This window comes from Maylandia zebra, linkage group LG1 (assembly GCF_041146795.1).
Source record: "Maylandia zebra isolate NMK-2024a linkage group LG1, Mzebra_GT3a, whole genome shotgun sequence".
Lineage (NCBI taxonomy): Eukaryota > Metazoa > Chordata > Actinopteri > Cichliformes > Cichlidae > Maylandia > Maylandia zebra.
The window spans coordinates 26,692,748-26,713,615 of NC_135167.1; the positions used below are offsets into that span (position 1 = coordinate 26,692,748).

General features: G+C 38.5%; 2 protein-coding genes across 4 annotated transcripts; both read left to right on the plus strand.

Moving 5' to 3' along the window:
• Positions 1–301: 301 nt before the first annotated feature.
• Positions 302–2,906, plus strand: gpalpp1 (GPALPP motifs containing 1). The gene is made up of 7 exons (XM_004543371.4): positions 302–496; positions 610–736; positions 816–896; positions 1,005–1,254; positions 1,654–1,818; positions 1,901–2,002; positions 2,119–2,906. The coding sequence occupies exons 1-7, from the start codon at positions 412–414 to the stop codon at positions 2,335–2,337; spliced, it is 1,029 nt and encodes a 342-aa protein (XP_004543428.1). The 5' UTR covers positions 302–411; the 3' UTR covers positions 2,338–2,906.
• Positions 2,907–6,844: 3,938 nt separating this feature from the next.
• On the plus strand, positions 6,845–19,841 carry gtf2f2a (general transcription factor IIF, polypeptide 2a). 3 transcript variants are annotated; one of them, XM_004543372.4, is made up of 9 exons: positions 6,845–6,999; positions 7,470–7,543; positions 7,774–7,798; positions 14,416–14,554; positions 15,744–15,803; positions 17,881–17,962; positions 18,128–18,227; positions 19,274–19,417; positions 19,535–19,841. In XM_004543372.4, the coding sequence occupies exons 1-9, from the start codon at positions 6,934–6,936 to the stop codon at positions 19,655–19,657; spliced, it is 813 nt and encodes a 270-aa protein (XP_004543429.1). In that variant the 5' UTR covers positions 6,845–6,933; the 3' UTR covers positions 19,658–19,841. The 3 variants fall into 3 exon arrangements, with proteins under 3 accessions (XP_004543429.1, XP_004543431.1, XP_076740070.1); XM_076883955.1 differs by having other exon boundaries at positions 6,863–6,999; positions 7,774–7,851; XM_004543374.4 differs by lacking the exon at positions 15,744–15,803.
• The last annotated feature ends 1,027 nt before the right edge of the window (positions 19,842–20,868 follow it).

Here is a 20,868-nt window from a genome sequence, read left to right on the forward strand (position 1 = left end):
GTTTTTAGATGATATGAAAGATTTTTTTAATGAGTTCTGAGATTTCTTGATGTCTCCTTTTCTGTGTTTATGTGTGTTTTTTGTTTTATTTTGTTTGCAGGGATGTTACACAAAAAACACAATGTTGACTCAGTATTGAACGACACAATCAAAAACAATCTAGAAAAGTTTTTCATGTCGAATAAATGACAGAAACGTTCATGTATTTCTGATTTATGTCCTCTCTAGGTTGATACCAATAAATTATTAATTAATTAATTTTTTTTTTAAAAACTAGCCACTCCGTGTTTACTTCCTCGGTCAAAGGTCAATCTGATTCCTACGGGTTTCCTCAATCTGTTGGAAGGTATCTGTCTGATTTAACCAGAAATTGCTGCAGCTACGTGACTGATTTATTACCCAGAGTTGAATATGTCGTCTGATAAACAAATTGGACCCGCTTTACCGCCGACGTTTAGAAAGGAGAGCCCTGAAGACTATGATTATGAAGACGAATGTAAGTGAAACTATATGTTTACCACTCGTTTACTTTGACTCCTGCATTCGTAGTGCTTTTGTCCGATTGTTTTTTTTATTGCGGTCTTCAGTTTTCTTCTTCAAACTCTGCAGTGGTTGGCCCTGCTTTGCCGCCCGGTTACAAACGGGGAGAACCGTCGAGCTCCTCTGATGAGAGTGAGCAGGAGGTAGCGGTGAAAAGAGTCAAAACAGGACACGCCGGTGAAGAAAGAGCCGCAGAGTGGGTTCCCTGCTGAATTACAGCTAAAATACAGGAAATGTCTCGATAAACAAAACACTGACATATGTCTTCTGAACAGGGTGAGCACAGAAGACGATGATGGTTTCTTTGGACCAGCTCTGCCGCCAGGATTTAAGAAACGTCCGAGTTCACCAGATGTGTGAGCAAATTTATCCTATAAAGCACCATCCTATAAAGAAAAAAAACGGAGTGGAATCAATAAGCTGAGGATCATCATGAAAACTGTAACTTTACTTTGTTCTCTCAGGCCGCCTGTGCTGGGACCAGCTCTACCTCCTGGGTTTCGCAGAGCACAACATGAAGACAATGATGGTGAAGATCCAGACAGTTGTCCAGGGCCTGCCTTGCCTCCAGGCTACCAAGCCGAACCCTCCAGCAGCGAAGGAGAAGATGAGGATGTAATTGGACCAATGCCAGCCAATGGGCCAATTCAGGACACTATGGCTCAGGACATTGAGCGTAGAGCACAAAGGATGAAAGAGAAGCTGACAGGAGACGTAAGCCCTAATCCCAGACACTATACACCACAGGTGTCGAACTCCAGGCCTCGAATGTCCTCCAGGTTTTAGATGTGTCCTTGATCCAAGACAGCTGATTTAAATGGCTAAATTACCTCTTCAACATGTCTTGAAGTTCTCCAGAAGCCTGTTAATGAACTAATCATTTGATTCAGGTGTGTTGACCTTGGGTGAGATCTAAAACCTGCAGGACAGCGGCCCTCGAGGCCTGGAGTTTGACACCCCTGCTATACACTGTACGGTTCAATCAGCTTAATCCATGCATAAAAAGTGACAGAAAGACTAACCGTATTTTAAGGTGTTAGGATTTCTTCTTTCTCTGATCACCATTTTAAAGTTTTAAAGTTTTTTTTTTTCTTTGTGTGTGCATGTCAACAGGATGCTCCTGAGGTGCTGAACAGAGAAACATGGATGACTGAGCTCCCGCCAGAACTGCAGCATATTGGCTTGGGGGCTCGAACTTTTAAGAAAAGGTCAGGTCCCGAAAATGCTGACCGCTCAATTTGGACGGATACACCAGCAGACAGGGAGCGCAAAGCCAGGGTATTTAATGAAAACAGGTTTACTTTTTATTTGTTACATATTTTTGCCTCTATCTCATTCGTCTGTTGGCCTTTACCAATAGGAACGTCTTGAGGGAAAGAAGAAGGGTGAAGCAGAGAAAGACAGTGTCCCACATGTTTCTCACAAAGACTTGGAAATGGCAGAGAAAGTGTCCAAGTATAATGTAAGTGGTTGTACTTTATTTTTCACATCTCTTAAATGTTCCCGTTTAGCAGAGTATGCATTTTTGTTCACATTGAGTTCAGGACTAAAATTTCTGTACATGTCACTAATTATTAGGATTCTAAACGTGCGGAGTCTCTGATGAGCCTTCACACAAAGAAGATGAAGGAGAAGGCGAAGGAGAAAGCTGACCAGCCAGTCGAGAGGAGACCATTCGATCGTGACGCAGACCTGCAAGTGAACCGCTTTGATGAAGCGCAGAAGAAGCGGCTGCTGAAGAAGTCTCAGGAACTGAACACACGGTTCTCCCACAGCAAGGAGCGAATGTTCCTCTAACACACCGAAAATGTCAAAAATGTGTAAAAATACATTTTCCTTTAGACTTCATAGAGTATGGTCTAAGCTTTGTTGGTCTATGAAACTGGAGTTTAACACACAATAGTTTGTGTAAATGACAGGACGCCATTGTTATAACAGATGTTTTATAGTCATTCAATCTGTTATAAAACAGCAGCTATTTGAGCTTTTAGAGTTATAGAATAAATGCAAACAATTCAAATGTTCTTCCTGCAGAACATCAGCTTATATTTTTAGATTGGACCGTGTTTGTACAGGTAACATCCAGATCAATCACATGTCTCTTGGTAAATTTAGTTGCTATGAATGGTGTCAGATTGAATGTCATTTTCAGTTTTGGTGTGCTGAAATTTTGTGTAAAACTCAGACTTTGTACTTAGGGATGGTAAAGGAGAGATGAGAAACAGTTTAGCCTAAGTGTTTATGTGTGGTTTTAATTAAAATGGGGGATAGTGCAGTATAATACTGGGTTAGATAATGTTTTATTTAATGCCATTATACAAATATATTCAGTCTGTTATGGACTACCTATTAAAGAGAGAAAAATACTTTCTCGATTCAAAGTACTTCATTTTTTTGGCTCCTTAAATATTTTTCTGTTTTTGCTTTTGTTTGTTCTAAATGCAAAAAGTGAACATTTTAAACCAAACTGCCATTTTGGCATCTAGATATAAAAGGCTCAAATCTTTACATTAATGCACTCTACATCTGTGATTGATTCCTTTTAAGCTTTTTCTGAAACTCCTATAAAATGTGTTGTACTGCTATTGCAACTTTAAACTGTATATTAAACTTTTATAAACTCCAAACTTTTACAAAAACACTTTCTTGGCATGTTGTGTTTCTTTATTAACACACCTATTTTTAGTAACCAGCATTTAAGTCCTACGCCGTAGTAATGGTTGTAAAAATTGGGGCTCTTCAGAGTCGCTATATATGCATATTGCATTTATGCATGCGTTTGGCGGTAGCATTGATCGAGATCCCAGTCATCATTTTAAAATATTTAAAGCAGAATGCAGGTGTGTGGCTCATTAAAGTACATATACACTCTCTGTAATAACATTAGGTAATTGGATGTAAGGAGAACGACTAATTTAATGTCTAATGTCTGAGCTGAGAGTGACGTCACTGCTAAGTTGAGCGTGATCCAGCATTAAAGTTCAAAAAGCATGAAAACAGGATTTGTTTGACTTCTTAGCCAGGTTAACCCATTTGTGTATTACTACAGTGTTTCCATTTTGCACTTAAACACTGCTGCACGTTCATTTAAAAGAGTCTGGTCAGTGCCTATGGCTTTAAGTTGGGGCAATGAAACAATAAACATACAGGCTCAAACATATAGATTGACTCACTTAAAACCTAATAAGTGATACTGACGGTTCTACAGTTTCATTTAACTTGACAGGTTCCTATTAACTTCTTATTAGTGATCGTGATTGACTGATTGACAAGGAACTCTGTCAGGCTCCAAAGAGGATAATTGTAGATTTACACAAGTAGGAACCGTTTCTAAATACCTACAGATTCCAAGATCATCAGTTCAAAAGGCACACAGCTAGAGGCTGCTCGGTGTCAATCGGCTCTCTGAAATTATTTCACTGCCTTCTCTGATGTGGACCCAACTCTGCCAACATTAGCTCAAACTTCCTCATTGACATCCTGAAATAAGAAAGCAGTTGTGATGCAGCGTCAACTTCTGGATCAAACCATGAAAATCTCCCTGCTGCTGCCTATTCATGAAAACTAGACGAACCAACAATCTCAGTTTCTTCCTTTTCTTGTTTAGAAACATCAGGACCACATCAGAAAACATGAGGAATTTTATGTTGTCTCTTTACACTGCGTTAGGTGTGTAATGGCCTTTTTTTCAGATATGTAACCATGGTGCCAAGGTTTGGAAGAAAACTGTCACACTCATGTGAGCAGAAATTGGTTAGGATGCTCCATGGAGGAACCATGGAGCCACCAAGGCTCAAGGCTGCCACACCCTATCACATGCTTCCTCTAGATCTACAAAGACACAGCACAGCTCATTCTGACCTTCTCTTTATTTGTCCATCATCAACTCCCGAAGCAAACAGTGCATCTGATCATGTTAAACAGTTAGGATGGCCACTGTCCTCTCTCCTAGACAGCACCACAGGTTTGGCATTAGGACCAAACACCTTTCCACTCTTCATCCTCTTCATAGCTGCCCTCGCTTTCTCCTTATTAATCATCTGCACTTCCTGATTCACTAATTATCTTACTTACATACTCTTTCTCTGATTTTCTTAATTGATGAGCTCCTCAAAAGACTCATTTCATTTTCTCAGCACACTCCCTTCACTTGCTAATACATATCCATCTTATTTCGATCTCTACCCTTTACCATCCTAACCTGCTGTACATCCTTTCCAGCTCATGTGCTCTGTCTAGACAATCAGTACAAGTCTATTCTTTCTCTTTCCTTACTAACCAGGTTCACATGCAACTCACTATACAAGTGTTTTCTCTTGCTTTTCTTGCATACACATTTGTCCATAAAAAAGGGGAAAAAATGAAAAAAGTTAAAAAGAAAAAGCAAAAGAAAAGCAAAATATGTGTATTGTCATTTTTCACAAAAGACCAATAGACCATCAAAAACTTAATATAAAAAATGGGGGAAAATTGGATAGTTTATAATTATGTTTCAGACCGAATTACCCATTGACCTCAAGTGGGTTGGTCAGGGATAGCCAGCTGGCCAGATGTGGCCAGCGAGTTATACAATACACAGCTCCAGTCTAAAGTGTAATACAGATGACTATTATTATTATCATTGTTATTATTAAAGTGTTTTATACAGCCAATGCTTCTAGTACAAGGAAACTGGCTGGCAGCCTGACAATTGCATTACTGTTCAGAGTCATGGTTATAAAGATGTAAACTTTTTATTTTGTTACTTCCCCCCCCCCCCCTTGTATTCTTAGCTGTCAATACATCTGTGACATATTTGCTTTTAATCAGTCTTTGCACTGACTACTGATTTATCATAAAAGCTATATACAAAAAACTGTCTAATGGGGATTTCGGTAAATTTAATCAGCATGTCATGCAGCTGGTTTACTTACTATAGGACAGGAGATGTTAGAGGGAAGTCCGCTAGCGAGCTGTTAGGTTTTGTACCTGATGTGACTACTTTTTTCTCGCAGCACCAGGTATGGTCTCTTGATACTAAGCTCTCACCATTTCATTGTCTTCTTCCTCTTAGAAATACTACTTGGACTTCTTCATAAAAGCCATTAAAAGTTGACAAAAACATCATATTTACAGAGGTACATGTAAATGTAATTATAAAACAATGGAAGTACAAAGCGTGGCTGCAACCATGCTAATATACAAGGTTCTACATCCTTGAACAATTGTACTCTTTAACTAGGGTTGTTACCCTTCACAAAAGCATTGGATAACTATTGGAATTGTTCAGAGTCTTAGAGAAAGAAAGGTTGATTGTTTCTCATTGTCTCTGAATTAGCTAGCTAAATGCCTAACTATCTAGGTCAAAAGGCATGATCTTGTTTTCCCTTTTCACTCATTTGAAAAGCCTTTAAATGGGTAATAACTCAAAACAAGCCCCATATGTCAGGACCAGCCTGGCCACCAGGATTTAAGTACCTGAGTTCCTATCCTATAAAGGTTTCCCAGTGAATGAGGAAAAATAAGTGAAAATATTAAGTTGAGGATAATTGTAACTATAAATTGTAAATTGTAACTTAATTTTTTCCTTTAGGTCACCTGTGCTGGGACCTGCTCTTCCTCCTGGATTTTGCTGTGGAGTGTATGAAAACATTGTTGGTGAGGTTACCAGACTGAGCCCATTGGCAGTGAGTGAGAGGATGAGGATGGTGTGAGTGGACCCATGCTGGCAAAAGGTCAATTCAGGACACCTTGGCTCAGGACTTTGAGCACAGAACAAAAAGGATGAAAGAGAAGGTGAAAGACACAAAACAAGTAGAATGTTTTTCTTGCAGCACATCAGCTTATATTTTCACATTGGACCATGTTTGTACAGGTAACATCGAGATCAACCCCATGTGTCTTGCTAAATTTAGGTGATATAAATACTGTCAGATCGAATGTTATTTTCAGTTTTTGTGTGCTGAAATTTTGTGTAAAACTCAGACTTTGTACTTAGGAATGGTAAAGGAGAGATGAGAAACAATTTAGCCTAAGTTTTTATGTGTGGGGTTAACGTTTCAATTTTAATTTGACGTTTAACTAATTAGATTAATGGCATAACAGCCTGTAAAATTTGCATTAATGATCCCTTTGTACATCTGATTTGACTTTATGCTAAGCTTTTTCTGAAAATTGCTGTAAAATGCATTAATATGTAAAAAGTATTTGCTTTTAAGTTGACTAAACTGAAAAAAAAAACTGTCATTGTGTTGTAATTTTTTAACAACTCTTGTTTTTTAGTAGTGGCTAAGCGTAGTGAAGGCAGTAGTAGTAACGAATATGGACCTTCGGAGTCGCCATACTTCCATATTTCATTTACGCATGCGTGTGGCGGTTGCCCTGCTAGAGTTTTAACAGTCGTCATTTTAAAATATGTCAGAAAAAGGAGAGGTGGATTTGACCGGTGCCAAACAAAATACAGGCGTGTGGCTCGTTAAGGTGCGTATACACTCTTTGTAATAACATTAGTTAATGGGATGTACGGTGAGTTACTAATTTAAACACGGCTAAAGCTTACGGTCTGGTAGCTTAGCATCTGCTGCTAAGTTATCTAACGCTGGCTAAGTTTATCATCTGTAAGCTAGGTCGGTTAAACTGGCATAGTACAATATTTTGGGAGCAGAACACACTATAAACAACTGGTTTAATTAGATGCTATCACTTAGTCTTCACAGTCTTGGTAAACAACACCCTTAGTTAGAATAATAGCAGTGCAAACAGTGACGGGATGTACATTGGATAAAATCTTAAGATATACACAATTAGCTTAGCGATTTAGACCAAAGTATGTGACAAAACTGCAAACGTAACAGTTTCTTTTTAATAGTGGGAAAGGAGTGTAATAATGATTATTGCTTATATTTTGTGTATGTGGATAGTGTAACTATAAATAGTGTTTCTTCTTCCAGGTGCCCAAATACCTTTCTCAACAATGGGCAAAAGCGACAGGCAGAGGAGAAGTTGGAAAGCTCCGGATCTGCAAGTATGTGAAGTAACTGAGCATTTATAAAAGTAGTAGAAGCCAACCTGCAAAGTTTCTTATGTGTGTCATGTGACATGGGAACTGAGTCTGTGTTGATCAATGGTAGGGGTTAGCTGAGGCTAACTACATATTTAATAGAAACAGTATTTTGGTCATATGCCGTACATTTTAAATATTTTTTTAGAAAGGCCCCTCAATTGTATTTTCTTTTCTTGTTTTTTATTTCCAAGGAAAGGAAATCAAGGAAAACCAGAGGTAAGGATTGCTCTGCATCCCAGTACTCTGACATACAGCAATGGACTGTTTTAGTAAGAGCCAAAACATTAAATAATCTTGATGTGCTCACAGGTTGTTGTCAATGTATTCATAATTGGGGAAACAAAATATATAGTTTGAATTTCAATTATTGTATTTAATTGTAGGGTGTTTAAGGGTAGAGATGGATATGTACTACCAAGTGAAGGGAGTGTGTTGAGAAGATGGAAGGGGTATTTTGAGGAGCTCATCATTTAAGAAAATCGGAAACAGAAGAGGATGGAGAAAGGACAGTTAATCAATCGGAAAGTACAGAGGATTAGTAAGGAGTAAGTAAGGACAGCTTTGAAGAGGGTGAAGAGTGGAAAAGTAGTTGGTCTTGAGCTATGGAAATGTCTAGAAGAGAAGGCAGTGTACTTTTTGACCAGATTATTTAACACAGTCTTAGAGAGAGAGAATATGCCTGAGGACTGGAGAAGAAGTGTAGTAATAATAATTATTTTTGAACAACAAGGGTGATGTGCAGCGCTGTAGCAATACCATAAAAATATGGGGAAAAGTATTTGAAGCTAGGTTAAGAAGACAAGTGATGATCCATGAGCAACAATATGGTTCTGTGCAGAAGTTCTTTGCTTTGAGTGTGTCGATGGAGAAGTATAGAGAAGGTCAGAAGGACAATCTTTGACAATCTGGAGAAAGCATATGATAGGTTTCCAAGAGAGAAACTGTGGTACTTAATGAGGAAGTCAAGATGTGACAGGGAAGTAAGTGAGGGTGGTGCAGGACATGTATGAGTAGGGCAGGGCAATATAGCCAAAAATATTTATCACGATATATATTTTAAAATTTGCAATAACAATATACCTGACGATATAATTGACACGAGACAAAGTACTTTACAACTCCACAACTTTATTAGTGCAAAAAAAACCCCACATCAATGTATTTTCACACAAGCAGCTGTTTTTTATGTGCATTAAATCTATATAAAAACTTTAACAGTGCAAATGCAAATTCCTTACTGACAGTTTAACCAAAAGGCATTTCCATGGAAATTGGCCGATATATCCTGAGCATAACCATATATAATATCTACAAAACTTAAAAAGAGGTTATAAACACACAATACGGTAATATTATGTTGAAGCACAGTACGTATCACTCCGCCAGACTCCTGACTATAGTAGCCGTAATGCTCCGACAGTCCATTAAGCGGTGCGGTTTGGTAACTTACGGAAGTCGTACTAAAACATTTTTTTCAATAACAACGGCCCGCTAGCATGCTCTACCAAAATTTGTGCTTTGGTGTGTATCTGACGGACGAAAGCCAAACTAGTTCCACACCACTGAAGTTGCACCATTTTTACAAACCAATTCTGGTTCTTCTGTTTCATTCAACGATCCGCTTTCACCCTTCTCATTCACCGTTGTCGCCATGTGCGGATGAAAACAAAGGCACTGTGCATGTGCGTTTTACCCTCTATCGCAGGGGTCACCAACCTTTTTGAAAGTGAGAGCTACTTCTTGGGTACCGATTAATGTGAAGGGCTACCAGTTTGACACACACTTCTCAAATAACAAATTTCCTCAGTTTAACTTAATTATGTGTTATCAATAATAATTAATGATATTCATCTATGTACGGACACTAATTATGTTAATTATTTTTCACCATAATTATAAAGAATGCAAGTAGGAAGGTAGGAAAGGTAGGAAACATAAATATCAATATGCAACACTTTATTTCTATATATCTCTGCAAGTATTTACATTTTGAAGTGATCACTTCTACAACATTTTCACTTACCACTAACAAATTTTAACAAATCATGCACTGTTACATACATTATTTTTGTATGTATGTAACATACAAAAAATCAACTTTCAAATTTTGCAGAACTTTTCACCAAATTGGCAGCATTTTAAAGCAAATTGTCACATGTTACACTTAACAAACACATTTGTTTTTCAATAATTAAATTCAACTTTGACATGACACTGTAATGTTGCCACTGAGAACATCTAATATGGCTTTCTTTGTTTGTTAGTGGGAAACCTGGCATTGCATGCTGTTCACCAGTGTGTTGTAATCTGGGGTATAACTTGACACTGCAACTCTGAGTGAGTCTTGCAGATGTGCATCGAAGAGTTCTGTGTTTGTTCTTGATGAAGTTCATGTCAGAAAAGGCTGATTCACAAAGATAGGTTGAACCAAACAGGCTGGCAACCTTCATAGCTGCTGTGCACACACCACTGTACTTTTCTGTGTCAACAAGGCACCAAAAGTTTGGTGCACCCAGATAGGCTTTGAGGTGGACGTCATTTTGCAATGTTACAATTTCGATTTCCACCTGTCCAGCATCCAAGCTGAACACTGAACTTAGTTGCTCAGCAATGCATGTTGTGTCCACATTCATGAAAGGATTGGAAACAAATGAGACACATGGCTCAAGCTGATCAAGGTCACAAAACCTGTTCTCAAACTCTTGACCAAGTCGGTTTATGACTTGAGTGTACTTTTCTGCAACTTTGTCAAAAGTCTCAGATGCAGAAGCATTGTCTTTCAGCACCATCTGCACAGAGGGAAAGTGCAGCACCTTTTTTCTCTGTAAATGCACAGAGAAAATGTTCATCTGGGCTTTAAATCCATTTAAAGCACTTATCATGTCAGCAACAGTCTTACCTTTGCCTTGCAGCTCACAGTTCAAATGGTTCAGTTTCCCAGTAATGTCTGTTAAAAACGCAAGGTCAAGTGTCCACTCAGTGTCCTCCAGCAGAGATGTGTCTTCCCCTTTGGATTGCATGAACTCCTTGATTTCACCCAAAAGTGACAAAAAACGAAGCAAAATCCGTCCCCTGCTGAGCCATCGGATTTCCGTATGTAGTAGCAGGTCACCATATTCAGCTGACAGCTCCTCCAATAGCACCTTGAATGTTCTGTGCTGTTTAGCTCTGGAGCGGATGCTGTTTATGATCTTCACGACGGGAGTCATGACGTGCTCGAAGCCGATCACCTTTGCGCATAACGCCTGCTGGTGAATGATGCAGTGGTAATGCATGAAGTTTGGGAACTCTGTGTCACCTTTACAGTGAGCGATGAATCCCGTATGTCGGCCGATCATAGCAGGAGCCCCGTCGGTAGTCACTGATACCAGCTTTTCCAACGGTACCTTTTTCTTCACGAAAAACTCCTTCACCGCATTATAGATGTCAACTCCCTTCGTAGTTGTCTTTAGCGGCAGTAGTGTCAGAAGTTCTTCTTTTGTGGAGAAACCATCAAATACCATCCGGATAAAGACCATCAGCTGTGCTGTACTGCTGCTGTCGACAGACTCGTCACACTCGCTCAAACCTGCCTTTAATTCGCGGGCCTTTTCCGCTCGCAGTGTGCTGCCCTTTGGGTAGTTAGCATGGTAGCTTGTGTGACACGTTCGGAAATGTCTCTCCACGTTGTGCCGCTTTGCCGTTGCCACAGTTGCCCCGCAAATGAGACACACGCATGAATCTTTCACAGTGGTAAAAAAGAACTCTTCCTCCCATTCACTGTGAAAATTATGTTTTCTTCCTTTTTTCCGCCATGTTTTCCTCATCTCCTCACCTTTGCCTTTGCTGGTCTTCACGGCAACTGTTTCCGTGGAGACCAGCTAGCACTAAATATTAGATCATGATCTAATATTTAATAATAAACATTTTTTTTAATATATTATCTCTAACAAATTAACACCAATGCAATTGTGATTAAAAAAATAGCAAGAAAAAATAAAAATAGATGCAGCTTACTGGTAAGTTGTTATGGTGAGCTATTTTTAGAACAGGCCCACGGGCGACTCATGTGGTCCTTGCGGGCGACCTGGTGCCCACGGGCACCGTGTTGGTGACCCCTGCTCTATCGCGATATTTCATTTTCTTATCATTGCCTAACATTATACCGGTATTACCGTGAAGGTTATGATATGGCCCAGCTGTGTGTATGAGGGCAGTGTTCAGGTGTGTTGTCTCTGAGCCCCCCCCTTTTTTTTTGATGTGATGATGAACAGCTTGACAGATGAGCTCAGGCAGGAGTCTCTTTGGATTATGACATTGTGATCTGCAATGAGAGTAGAAAACAGGCAAAATAGAGCCTGGAGAAGTGAAGATGTGCACTGGAGAGAAGAGGAAAGAAAGTCAATAGAAGCATAATCGAATATGTGTGTGAATGATAGGGTAACAGTGAAAATCCAAGGTGTATAGTTAGTGATAAGTTTAAATACTTAGGGTACACCATGCAAAACGGTGATCAAAACAGATTAAGAACAGTTAGTGGGTGGAAATGAGTTTACAAGATTATAGCGACGAGTTAAAAATGTTCACATTTTCATTGGGAGGATTGGAAATGAGTGTATTAGATCCAGTTTTATTTTCATATCACAGATTCAAGTAAAAGTTGGTGAAAAAGTTTATATTGCAGAGCTCTAGCTTAGCAGATCATGATAAAAGAAACACAATGCAATCCAGTGTTTTCTATATGTGCAAACAAAAAGTAAAAGAGCATATGTCTGGCAACAGAATAATAATAATACTAATATTAATAAATCATAAATAAATAGAAACTTCATAATTTGTTCAGCAGCCTGATAGCGATTGGACAATGTCTCTTTTGCATCCAATTTCAATTTTAGACTGAGGATTAGAGCTGGGCGATAGAACGATAACGATATGTATCGCGATATAACTTTTACTCGATAGAAAAATTAAACTATCGTGATAGACCTCGCCGCTCTTGTCCTCTTTAAAAAAAAGAAAGAAAAAAAAGAACAGCCAATCCAAATTACGTAGCGCAGAGCCGAACCAATCACAGCCACAGCGTCACGTCACGTGACTTGTTACATACAGCACAAGTGCCAAGCCGCACATGTGTATTTGTTTGGGAAGCAGCCAGCCACCGTACCGCCCGGGTAATGGAGGAAATGAGTGCGCCGACTAGAAAAATCAACCGAGCGTGACCGAAGAGAAAACAGATGATGGTTCCAACGCCGGAGAGATTGTCGAACGGAAGAGCCATAGAAGTTCCGTAGTGTGAAGGTATTTCGGCTATTTCAAGTCTGACAAAAAACAGAGTAGCGCGCACTGTAAATTGTGCCGAAAGCAAGTCTGGAAATACAATAAACTGGTGCATGCGCTACGTCCACACTTACCCGGGTATTTTTGAAAACGCAGATTTTTCTATGCGTTTGCACCTTTCGTCCACACGTAAACGGCGTTTTTGGTCACTGAAAACGAAGATTTTTGAAAACTCAGTTTTTGCATTTACGTGTGGACTAGAAAAACGGAGAAAACGCAGCGTCAAAGGTGTGCACATTTTTTGACGTCACACTGTGCGCCACGTTATTGTTTCAGTGAAATGAATTTCTACAATACTGTTAATTCTACTCTCTGCAGTGTTTAAATGTTTACATATACACACAGTTACTGTCCGTCCACACATACGACTTGGTTCTGCTTCTATGCCCCAGCTTTGTTTACTTTTTCCCACCGAGGCTTCTAGACTTCTGATTGGCCAACATTTCTGCACGGTTAGGAATCTAGCTCCACCTGCTGCTTTGGCATGTTCATAGCAGCGTTTTCCTTCATTTCTCCCTTTATGTCTGGACGGGATTATTTTTTAAAACGAAAACGGAAAATCTCCGTTTTCAAAAATACCCGTGTACGTGTGGACGTAGCCTGAGTCTCTGACTGGAAGCGCTAATTCGTCATTCGGCTTTTGTCAGACTAAAGTAACTGTTAAAACTGTTTGAAAAGCTAAGCTATACAACAAGGAGAGATTGAGAATTCCCTTTTAGTTCTCAGTTTATTTGATACTGACAAAAGTTAGTCAGTTTTGTCTGTTCTTCTGTAAAACAAACTAAGATTTATTTTTAGAATTAATATTTTGTTTCTAAGTGGAATTGACAATTTAGTAGTCTGTTTCGTTTGTTCTATTTTGAAACTTAAACGCTTTAGCGGCTGCCTTTTGTGTAGTTTGCAATATTTGCCTTTATTTATCTGAAAAAGTCTCATGTTCCTTAAGTACATCTACCCTGTTGAACTTATTATGGGAAATAAATATTTAAATAAAAACAAGCTGCTGATTATTTCACATTTTACTTGTGAGCAACTGCACATTTAAATTTTACAAATATAGTTATTTGGCTTATATCGTGATATATATCGTTATCGCCTGAAATGAAAAAAACATATCGTGATATGAAAAAATCTTATATCGCCCAGCTCTACTTGCCATATTCCTCTTGTTTGCCCACTGTTGAACTGGTGTCATGCACTAAGTTTTGGCGTTCTGATGGACCTCTGGACAACAGCTTGACTGGCTCTGATATCATCAGCCTGAAAGGCAGTGTTGCTGGCAGTGCTGCCTGAACCTTTTATTAAGCTAGGGATACTGGAGGGGATAGGTTTGGACAAGCTTCTTTGAAACAATGTCACTAATGCAAATTCATGTACCTGGAAACTGCATTTCTTGTACTCAGTGGCATCACTTCTGTGAGCCCTGTTTACTACCTTATAAATGGCAACTAGATCCCAAGTGTGTAAATCTGTCCTGCTGCTAAAAAGAAAAAAATAACGTGATTGACTATTTACAGGTGTCTTTCACTTTGAATGAAGAGCTGACTGTGATTGACGGTATAGAGGATAAGACGGTGTCTGCACCACGCGAACACCCGTTCACCATGCAGTCAGTGGGAGGTCAGACATTGGCAGTCTTCACAGAGACTTCATCAGGTGACTTTCTGTTTTCATCTACCACTGCTTTTTCTCTGCTTTCAACCTCTTTGCTGCAAGATGAGCTTGACCTAATTGCAATATCAGTTTTCTGTGTTAACTAATACCTCATTAGAATCACAGGTAAGTTGTGATTGGGAGATGGAGACGTCCATTTTGCTACTCGTTGTACAGTTTGCTGTCTTCATGAAGTTTTCCTGTTGCTTGCCCTTTTTTGTCTTTGTGTGATCTGAACTTTTTGTAGACTTTTCCTAGAGTGTCACATTGTCCACAGTCCTAACAGTGGGTACTCACAAGAAGTGTACTCTACATCGTGGATTAGTGGACACTCAGTGGAAAACAGAAGAGTCTTTTGTCTTTATCCAGTTTAATTTGTGTTTGTCTCTACGTGTTTCAGTTTCAGCGTTTGATCGTCTGTCATTTGTTGGGGGTTGACATTTTCAGTTCACTGCCAATCAGCACAGCCAATTTGGGAATCATTTAACATAGCAGGGACGCTTATCAACACAAATCATTGCTGAATTTGGAGTTGATTTTGTGCATGGGATTGTTTGGCTCAGTTTGAATTTCATCAGTCTCTTTTGTTCTTTCAGTATAATTAGGTTTTCAATTTCTGCATAATTAATTACTTTGCTATGGATGCCGGTGATCTTGAGCTGCAGTGGTTACTTTGGGACAGCATATTATATGTGTGTGCATTTTAGGGCTGCACAATTTAAATGGTTCATTGAGCGAGGCATTAAGTTTGAAGAACTTAGACGTGATCAAGAAGACAGCTGCAAAAGCAGTGAGAGGAAGTCATGAGGTAGTAAAATCTAAACATTTTAGTAGAGCAACAGAAAAGATGAGAAGTGACTGTGTCTAATTGGAAAAAAGTGTATAGTTTAAATTAGAAAAGCAGTTTGGTAATATTTTCTTATATTTAGTTTCAAATGAGATTCATTTGTGCAGCCCTGCTATGCATGTGTATCAGTGGTGGGACAGGGCATCCGTCCTCCCATGTTGTGCGGCCATGCTTGCTTTGCTCACGCGCACGCATTTGTATTTGCCAGAGATCGTGATGAGAAGCGTTGTGTAATTAAAAAAACATTTTTGGTGTGCGACTAAACCCTGGGTGTGGTTCTTACTGTTGGATCCCTTCCATCCCTCGTATTTTTCATGTTCACCATCCCTCCCTCCCTTCCTGTAGGCCAGTCAGAAGAGAGATCTGATGGCAGCAGCTCAGGTTCGGGGGCAGGGACAGGCCCAGGTGAGTCCTCCGTTTACCTAGCAAGTGACAAAGTTGCACAAAGCAGCTCATGAAGTCAGTGAAGTGATTTAGGAATCAGACGCGAGGGTTTATTTTTCTCGTCAAGGGAAGTTTTTGGTATCACAGTAAAAAGCCATTTACATGCTAAGGAGAATGGCGCTGTGTGTAGTGACGATTGTAATGTCTGTCCAGTTGTATTTTTGGCAGTTATTTGATGTGTGTGTGTGTGTCTGCATAATCATTCATCCTTCAAAACTACTTGTAAATGTAGCCAATTTTAAGAACTTTGTTAAATTAAAAAAAAAAAAAAAGTGTCAGTTTTTTATAGCACATTTCATTCATCACTTAAACTCAGTGTTATAAGATATCTTTATTGCCATTGCACAGTCATACATAGTACAAGAGTACTATGTAGTACAATGAAACTGGAAAATCGCCATATCAATTTATCACCATAAAAGATAAAAACCTGTGTAGAGTTACAGTACCTTAAGGCAATAAATATAACAAAATGTTACAAATAAAATAAAACAGAAGTTAACACACAGTTATTAAGTGTAAAGCATGATTTTGACTTCTGGAAGAAATCTACGTAGTAACTTACAACGTAGCAGAAAACTCCTCTTAACCATCATCACTGCAACTCAGTTGTGGCAGGCTGTGTTTACCTGACATGTGGCGTAGGGATAAAAGGAATTTCCGGTTGCTTCATAAGTTACAACCTAGATTTCCTGCAGACGCATAATTCAAATTCATGAGCTTGAGAATCAAAAGGGTTTTGGTTTTTTTTAATGTAAACAATTGTTATTACAGTTAAGTGAAGTTAAAAACTAAATCTAGATATAGAAAAATTGTTTTAGTTAACTGAAATAATAAATAAAGTTTTGGAGGAAAAAAAAAAAAACTAACAAATTATTTTGTGAGTCTTGTCTAATAAACTAATAAAAACTAAACTAAAACAAAGAGATTTCAAACAAAAAGTTAAGTGAAAAAAGAAAATCCATTCAGGAAACTAAACTGTACTTAAAACAAAAAGTCAAAATGAAATAAAAATTTAAAAAGAAAATTGAAAATAAAAACTATAAATGTGCCCATAGTGGTACCTGACTGTTGGTGAACAGACAGCTTGTCTGAAGAATAAGACCTCAGTAATAGGACTTCAGCACATTTAGATGTAATTCTGAGAATAGTTTAAAGATCTGCACGTGGTGACCTGACAGGCCTAATCGGGTTATAGACACTTGAGAGCTTTATTAACTATAGGAAGGGTTTTAAAAGATAATTCTGATTGCGATGGTGCAAAACAAACGTGATTATTTACAGTACAGATGTGTGCATTTTTCCGACTAAAGCAGTAAGTGAAGAACTATTCTGAGCCTTGGTGAACAATGTAAAAACAGTGTTTTTACAGAACTACAAGCACAAGAAATGTGGTGATTTAACAAGAATTAAGTGTGGCCAAAACATGTGTGCATGTATAAACTCTAATATTTACTAATTAGAAGTGGCAGAGGTTTTTGGTACTGGAAGCTTTTTGTTTTTAGTCTGTAGTTTGGGGAATTTTGAGTAAGAGTGGTTGAGCGGCCTTCGGTCTTGTGCACGTAAATAGTCTATGGAGCACACAAGATTATTAGCTTCTTATGCATTTGCAATAGAAAACGGTACGTGCTGGCTACACTGAAAGCCGCTGCCTCGAAGGGCTGAGGTATCAAATAACTAATGGGTTCCTAGAAAACCAGGAAGGAGTTCTGTTAACACTTAAGCCAGGATTATATTCTCCGTATCCACAAGTCACTTTGGTTTGGTTTGGTTTGTTTTCTTTGGGGGGGGGGGGGGGGGGGGGGGGGGGTGTTTATGTCCGCAAACAATGGCATTATGCTGGATTCTACTCTGATGTAGTTTCTCATACAGCACCTAGCAAAGGATTTTTTTCTTTCTTGTTTCTAAACTGTTTCCACTTATTAATTTACAGCATTTGTTTCTATCCCTTCTCTCTTAAAAATATGCCGTAAGTGCAGTGGTGCACATGGACTAAAAGTCTGTATCAAGTTTTTTAATTAGCTGCACTCTCTTTCAGATAAAATAACCTTGGAGGGAGTGGTAGTGCAGAGAGCAGAATGCAGGCCTGCTGTCAGTGAAAGCTATATGAGGCTGAAGAGGTGAGCATTTAACACTTAAAGTTACATGAAATAGCATGGATTGTCTTGTATCAGAATGTCTTAATACTGCATACATGTGGATGTTTTACTAGAAATTTATTTATATTTGTTTCATCTATATTTTATACTTACCAGGTAAAGTACTTCTCCCTGTCTCTCTAACAGGTTACAAATTGAAGAGTCCTCCAAACCGGCCAGGCTGTCTCAACGGCTGGAAAAAGCTGTGACCAACAACTATAAACCTGTGGCCAATCACGATTACAATGTAAGAAACCCAACAGAGAAATCTGTTTATTATTACGCTCACTTTCTACACTTTTCACGTTAGGTTTAGTTCACGCAAGAGACACAATTAACTGACATCTGGCCAAGAATTTTCTTGTTACATTTTACTGCCTTTAGTATGTTCTTAGTTGTTTTTGACCACATGCTCTACAGGATTCACACACAAGGTGACCACATGTCCCACTTCACATAGTACTTCCCAGCACGATTATTTCATCCCCCATTAAATATGCATATTTCATCAGTGCCCCATATTTTTGATTTCTAATTATAAACAAAATACGGGAGATTGGAGTATCACAAAAAACATACAGATAAAAGCAGTTAATATGAAAAAAAAGGAAAACCTATTCTCATATTAAAATTCTGTAAACTGGCCCCTAATTGTTAATCTTTTCACATGTGTTGACTTTCCATGGATATAAATGGAAAATGAAGGAAAATCTACTACATTTTTTAGAAAATGAGTGCAAATTATATATTATCTCACTTTGCTGTTAAATCTTTAGTCTTCTCTGACTAAACTTAAAGGCAGACAGAGGCAAACAAACAGCTGCAGACACACTCTCTGCTACAATACAAGTCAATAAGCATTGTTTCAACATAGAATATAAAAGATGTGTTATTTTTCACTTTGTGACTTACTGTCTAAATCCCTTCAGAACGCATTAAGCAGAACTGATGACCAGTTTATCTGTTTGTGTACTTTTGGTATCTCCTCGTGGTTCTAGACAGCTTAAGTTGCTTTTCAAAGTAATAAATTTAGCATCAATTAATTAATCCCTTGAGATCTAATGAAGCACTTAAGAGATATTGTGCAGTATTTCCTTATTGAATGTATATAGAAGTTGAGCTGTTGCTATGGGGAGCTAACTTTGAATTCTCAACAAGCAAATTTGCCAAGTCCCACACCTGATCAATTTAGATGATATATGGTCTTTTCGATAGCCCAGAGTATTATCAGTCTTCCATGCGCAGTAATTAGATAATTGTTGTTTAGCTGACTTCTGCCTGTTTTTGCTGCAGCGTGAGTATGAGAGGAAGAAGAAGGAGGAGGGCAAGAGAGCCCGAGCTGACAAGCAGCAAGTGTTGGACATGTTGTTTTCTGCTTTTGAGAAGCATCAGTACTACAACATCAAAGACTTAGTGGATATCACCAAGCAGCCTGTGGTAAGACTTGAGAGCTCGGTTATAACTCATTTGAAACAGTACTATTGGCTCAAAAAGCTACTTTTACATTTAGCTTTAATTCTCAAGAATATTATCTCATATTGTTTTTCTTCTCAGATTTACTTGAAGGAAATCCTGCGTGATATTGGCATCTACAATGTGAAGGGGACACACAAGAACACCTGGGAGCTCAGGCCAGAGTACAGACATTACCAAGGCGAGGAAAAGACTGATGAATAGTTTTTGAATCCAAAGGTCAATACATGCTTTCCACTCAGAGGAGGGATTTCCTCTTAGATCAGAGCTTGGTTTGACCTGGTTTCTGTACATCAGGTCTGAAGATGCACTGGACAATGAGGTGGAGTTTTGCAGTCCCATCTCATTCTGTAGGAACAAAAATAAAGGGCACTATGGAGAAATCAGAGGTTAGGCCACTGCTTTTTCTGATGTGGTTCCCTTTCACAGCTTGAGTGTGCTCATTAGTGTTTTAAGAAGTAAAGGATCTATGACTTGAGGTTGAAAGCAGTGGATAATGTTTTTAAGTGTTTTGTATATCCAGAAATATGGGGTTTAATGTGGAGAGGACAAAATTTTTTTAGAAGAGAAACAGTGTTACTATTGGTATAGGTTCCACTCAGATTTTTGTGACGTTTCTTTTACAAGTCCGTTTTTGTTTTTTTCTTCAATGAAACATGGCTCATCAGTTTTCCACACCACAACAAATTGGATCCACAATTTATTGTGATCTTTACTCCAGGTGTCTTCTTATAACCCACCTTTTGTATTATTTTAGGTTGTTTTACATTTGGTTGACTTATGCAATAAAGTGTTTTTTTTTCAATAGAAAACTTGTTTTTTAATTATATTTTCATAGCAGCCAGCTTAATACTTGATACAAAAGCATAAATGTGAAACCACAGTGACGACAAATCAGCATTGACCCAACGCAGCCACCCACTTTGATCTTTTCAGTCTTTCAGTTACTGTCGTCTTCCTATCACTTCTAAGTAGTCTGGCCATTTTCCTGACATCAAGATGTCAGACCTGTAAATCCTAGAGATGGTTGTGAAGAATCATCCCACTGGACCAGCAGTTTCACTTAAAACAAAACAACTTTACATTTCTGATGTTTGAATTTCAGTAGGTAATCTGCATACCTAAATGCCTCGACTCATTTTGCGATTGGCTGGTGTAAAAAAATAAAATTTACCAAGAAGGAAATATGAGTATGAACATATTGAGAGTGACTGTTAGTTCAGTGAGTTATTTGTAAAGAAAATAATTTTCACTAGCAATCAAACTAACATGTACACACATCTGCATTTTTATTCTAAATACTAACAGAAATATAGCAGAAGTGCTATACTTCAGTGTGGACTACAGTAAAAGGCATTCAGTACATTTATATAAAACTGGTAATAGGTGGTCAGTTTGATATTACTCATTACTGA

What these genes read in the sequence shown, in the direction of transcription:
- gpalpp1 (XM_004543371.4), top strand. Translation starts at nt 412, where the DNA reads ATGTCGTCTGATAAACAAATTGGACCCGCTTTACCGCCGACGTTTAGA. An exon ending in CGTCCGAGTTCACCAGATGT is followed by an intron (nt 897 to 1,004) that starts GTGAGCAAATTT and finishes TTGTTCTCTCAG; the next exon opens with GCCGCCTGTGCTGGGACCAG. An exon ending in AAGAGAAGCTGACAGGAGAC is followed by an intron (nt 1,255 to 1,653) that starts GTAAGCCCTAAT and finishes GCATGTCAACAG; the next exon opens with GATGCTCCTGAGGTGCTGAA.
- gtf2f2a (XM_004543372.4), top strand. Translation starts at nt 6,934, where the DNA reads ATGTCAGAAAAAGGAGAGGTGGATTTGACCGGTGCCAAACAAAATACA. An exon ending in GAAATCAAGGAAAACCAGAG is followed by an intron (nt 7,799 to 14,415) that starts GTAAGGATTGCT and finishes GACTATTTACAG; the next exon opens with GTGTCTTTCACTTTGAATGA. An exon ending in CTTCACAGAGACTTCATCAG is followed by an intron (nt 14,555 to 15,743) that starts GTGACTTTCTGT and finishes CCCTTCCTGTAG; the next exon opens with GCCAGTCAGAAGAGAGATCT.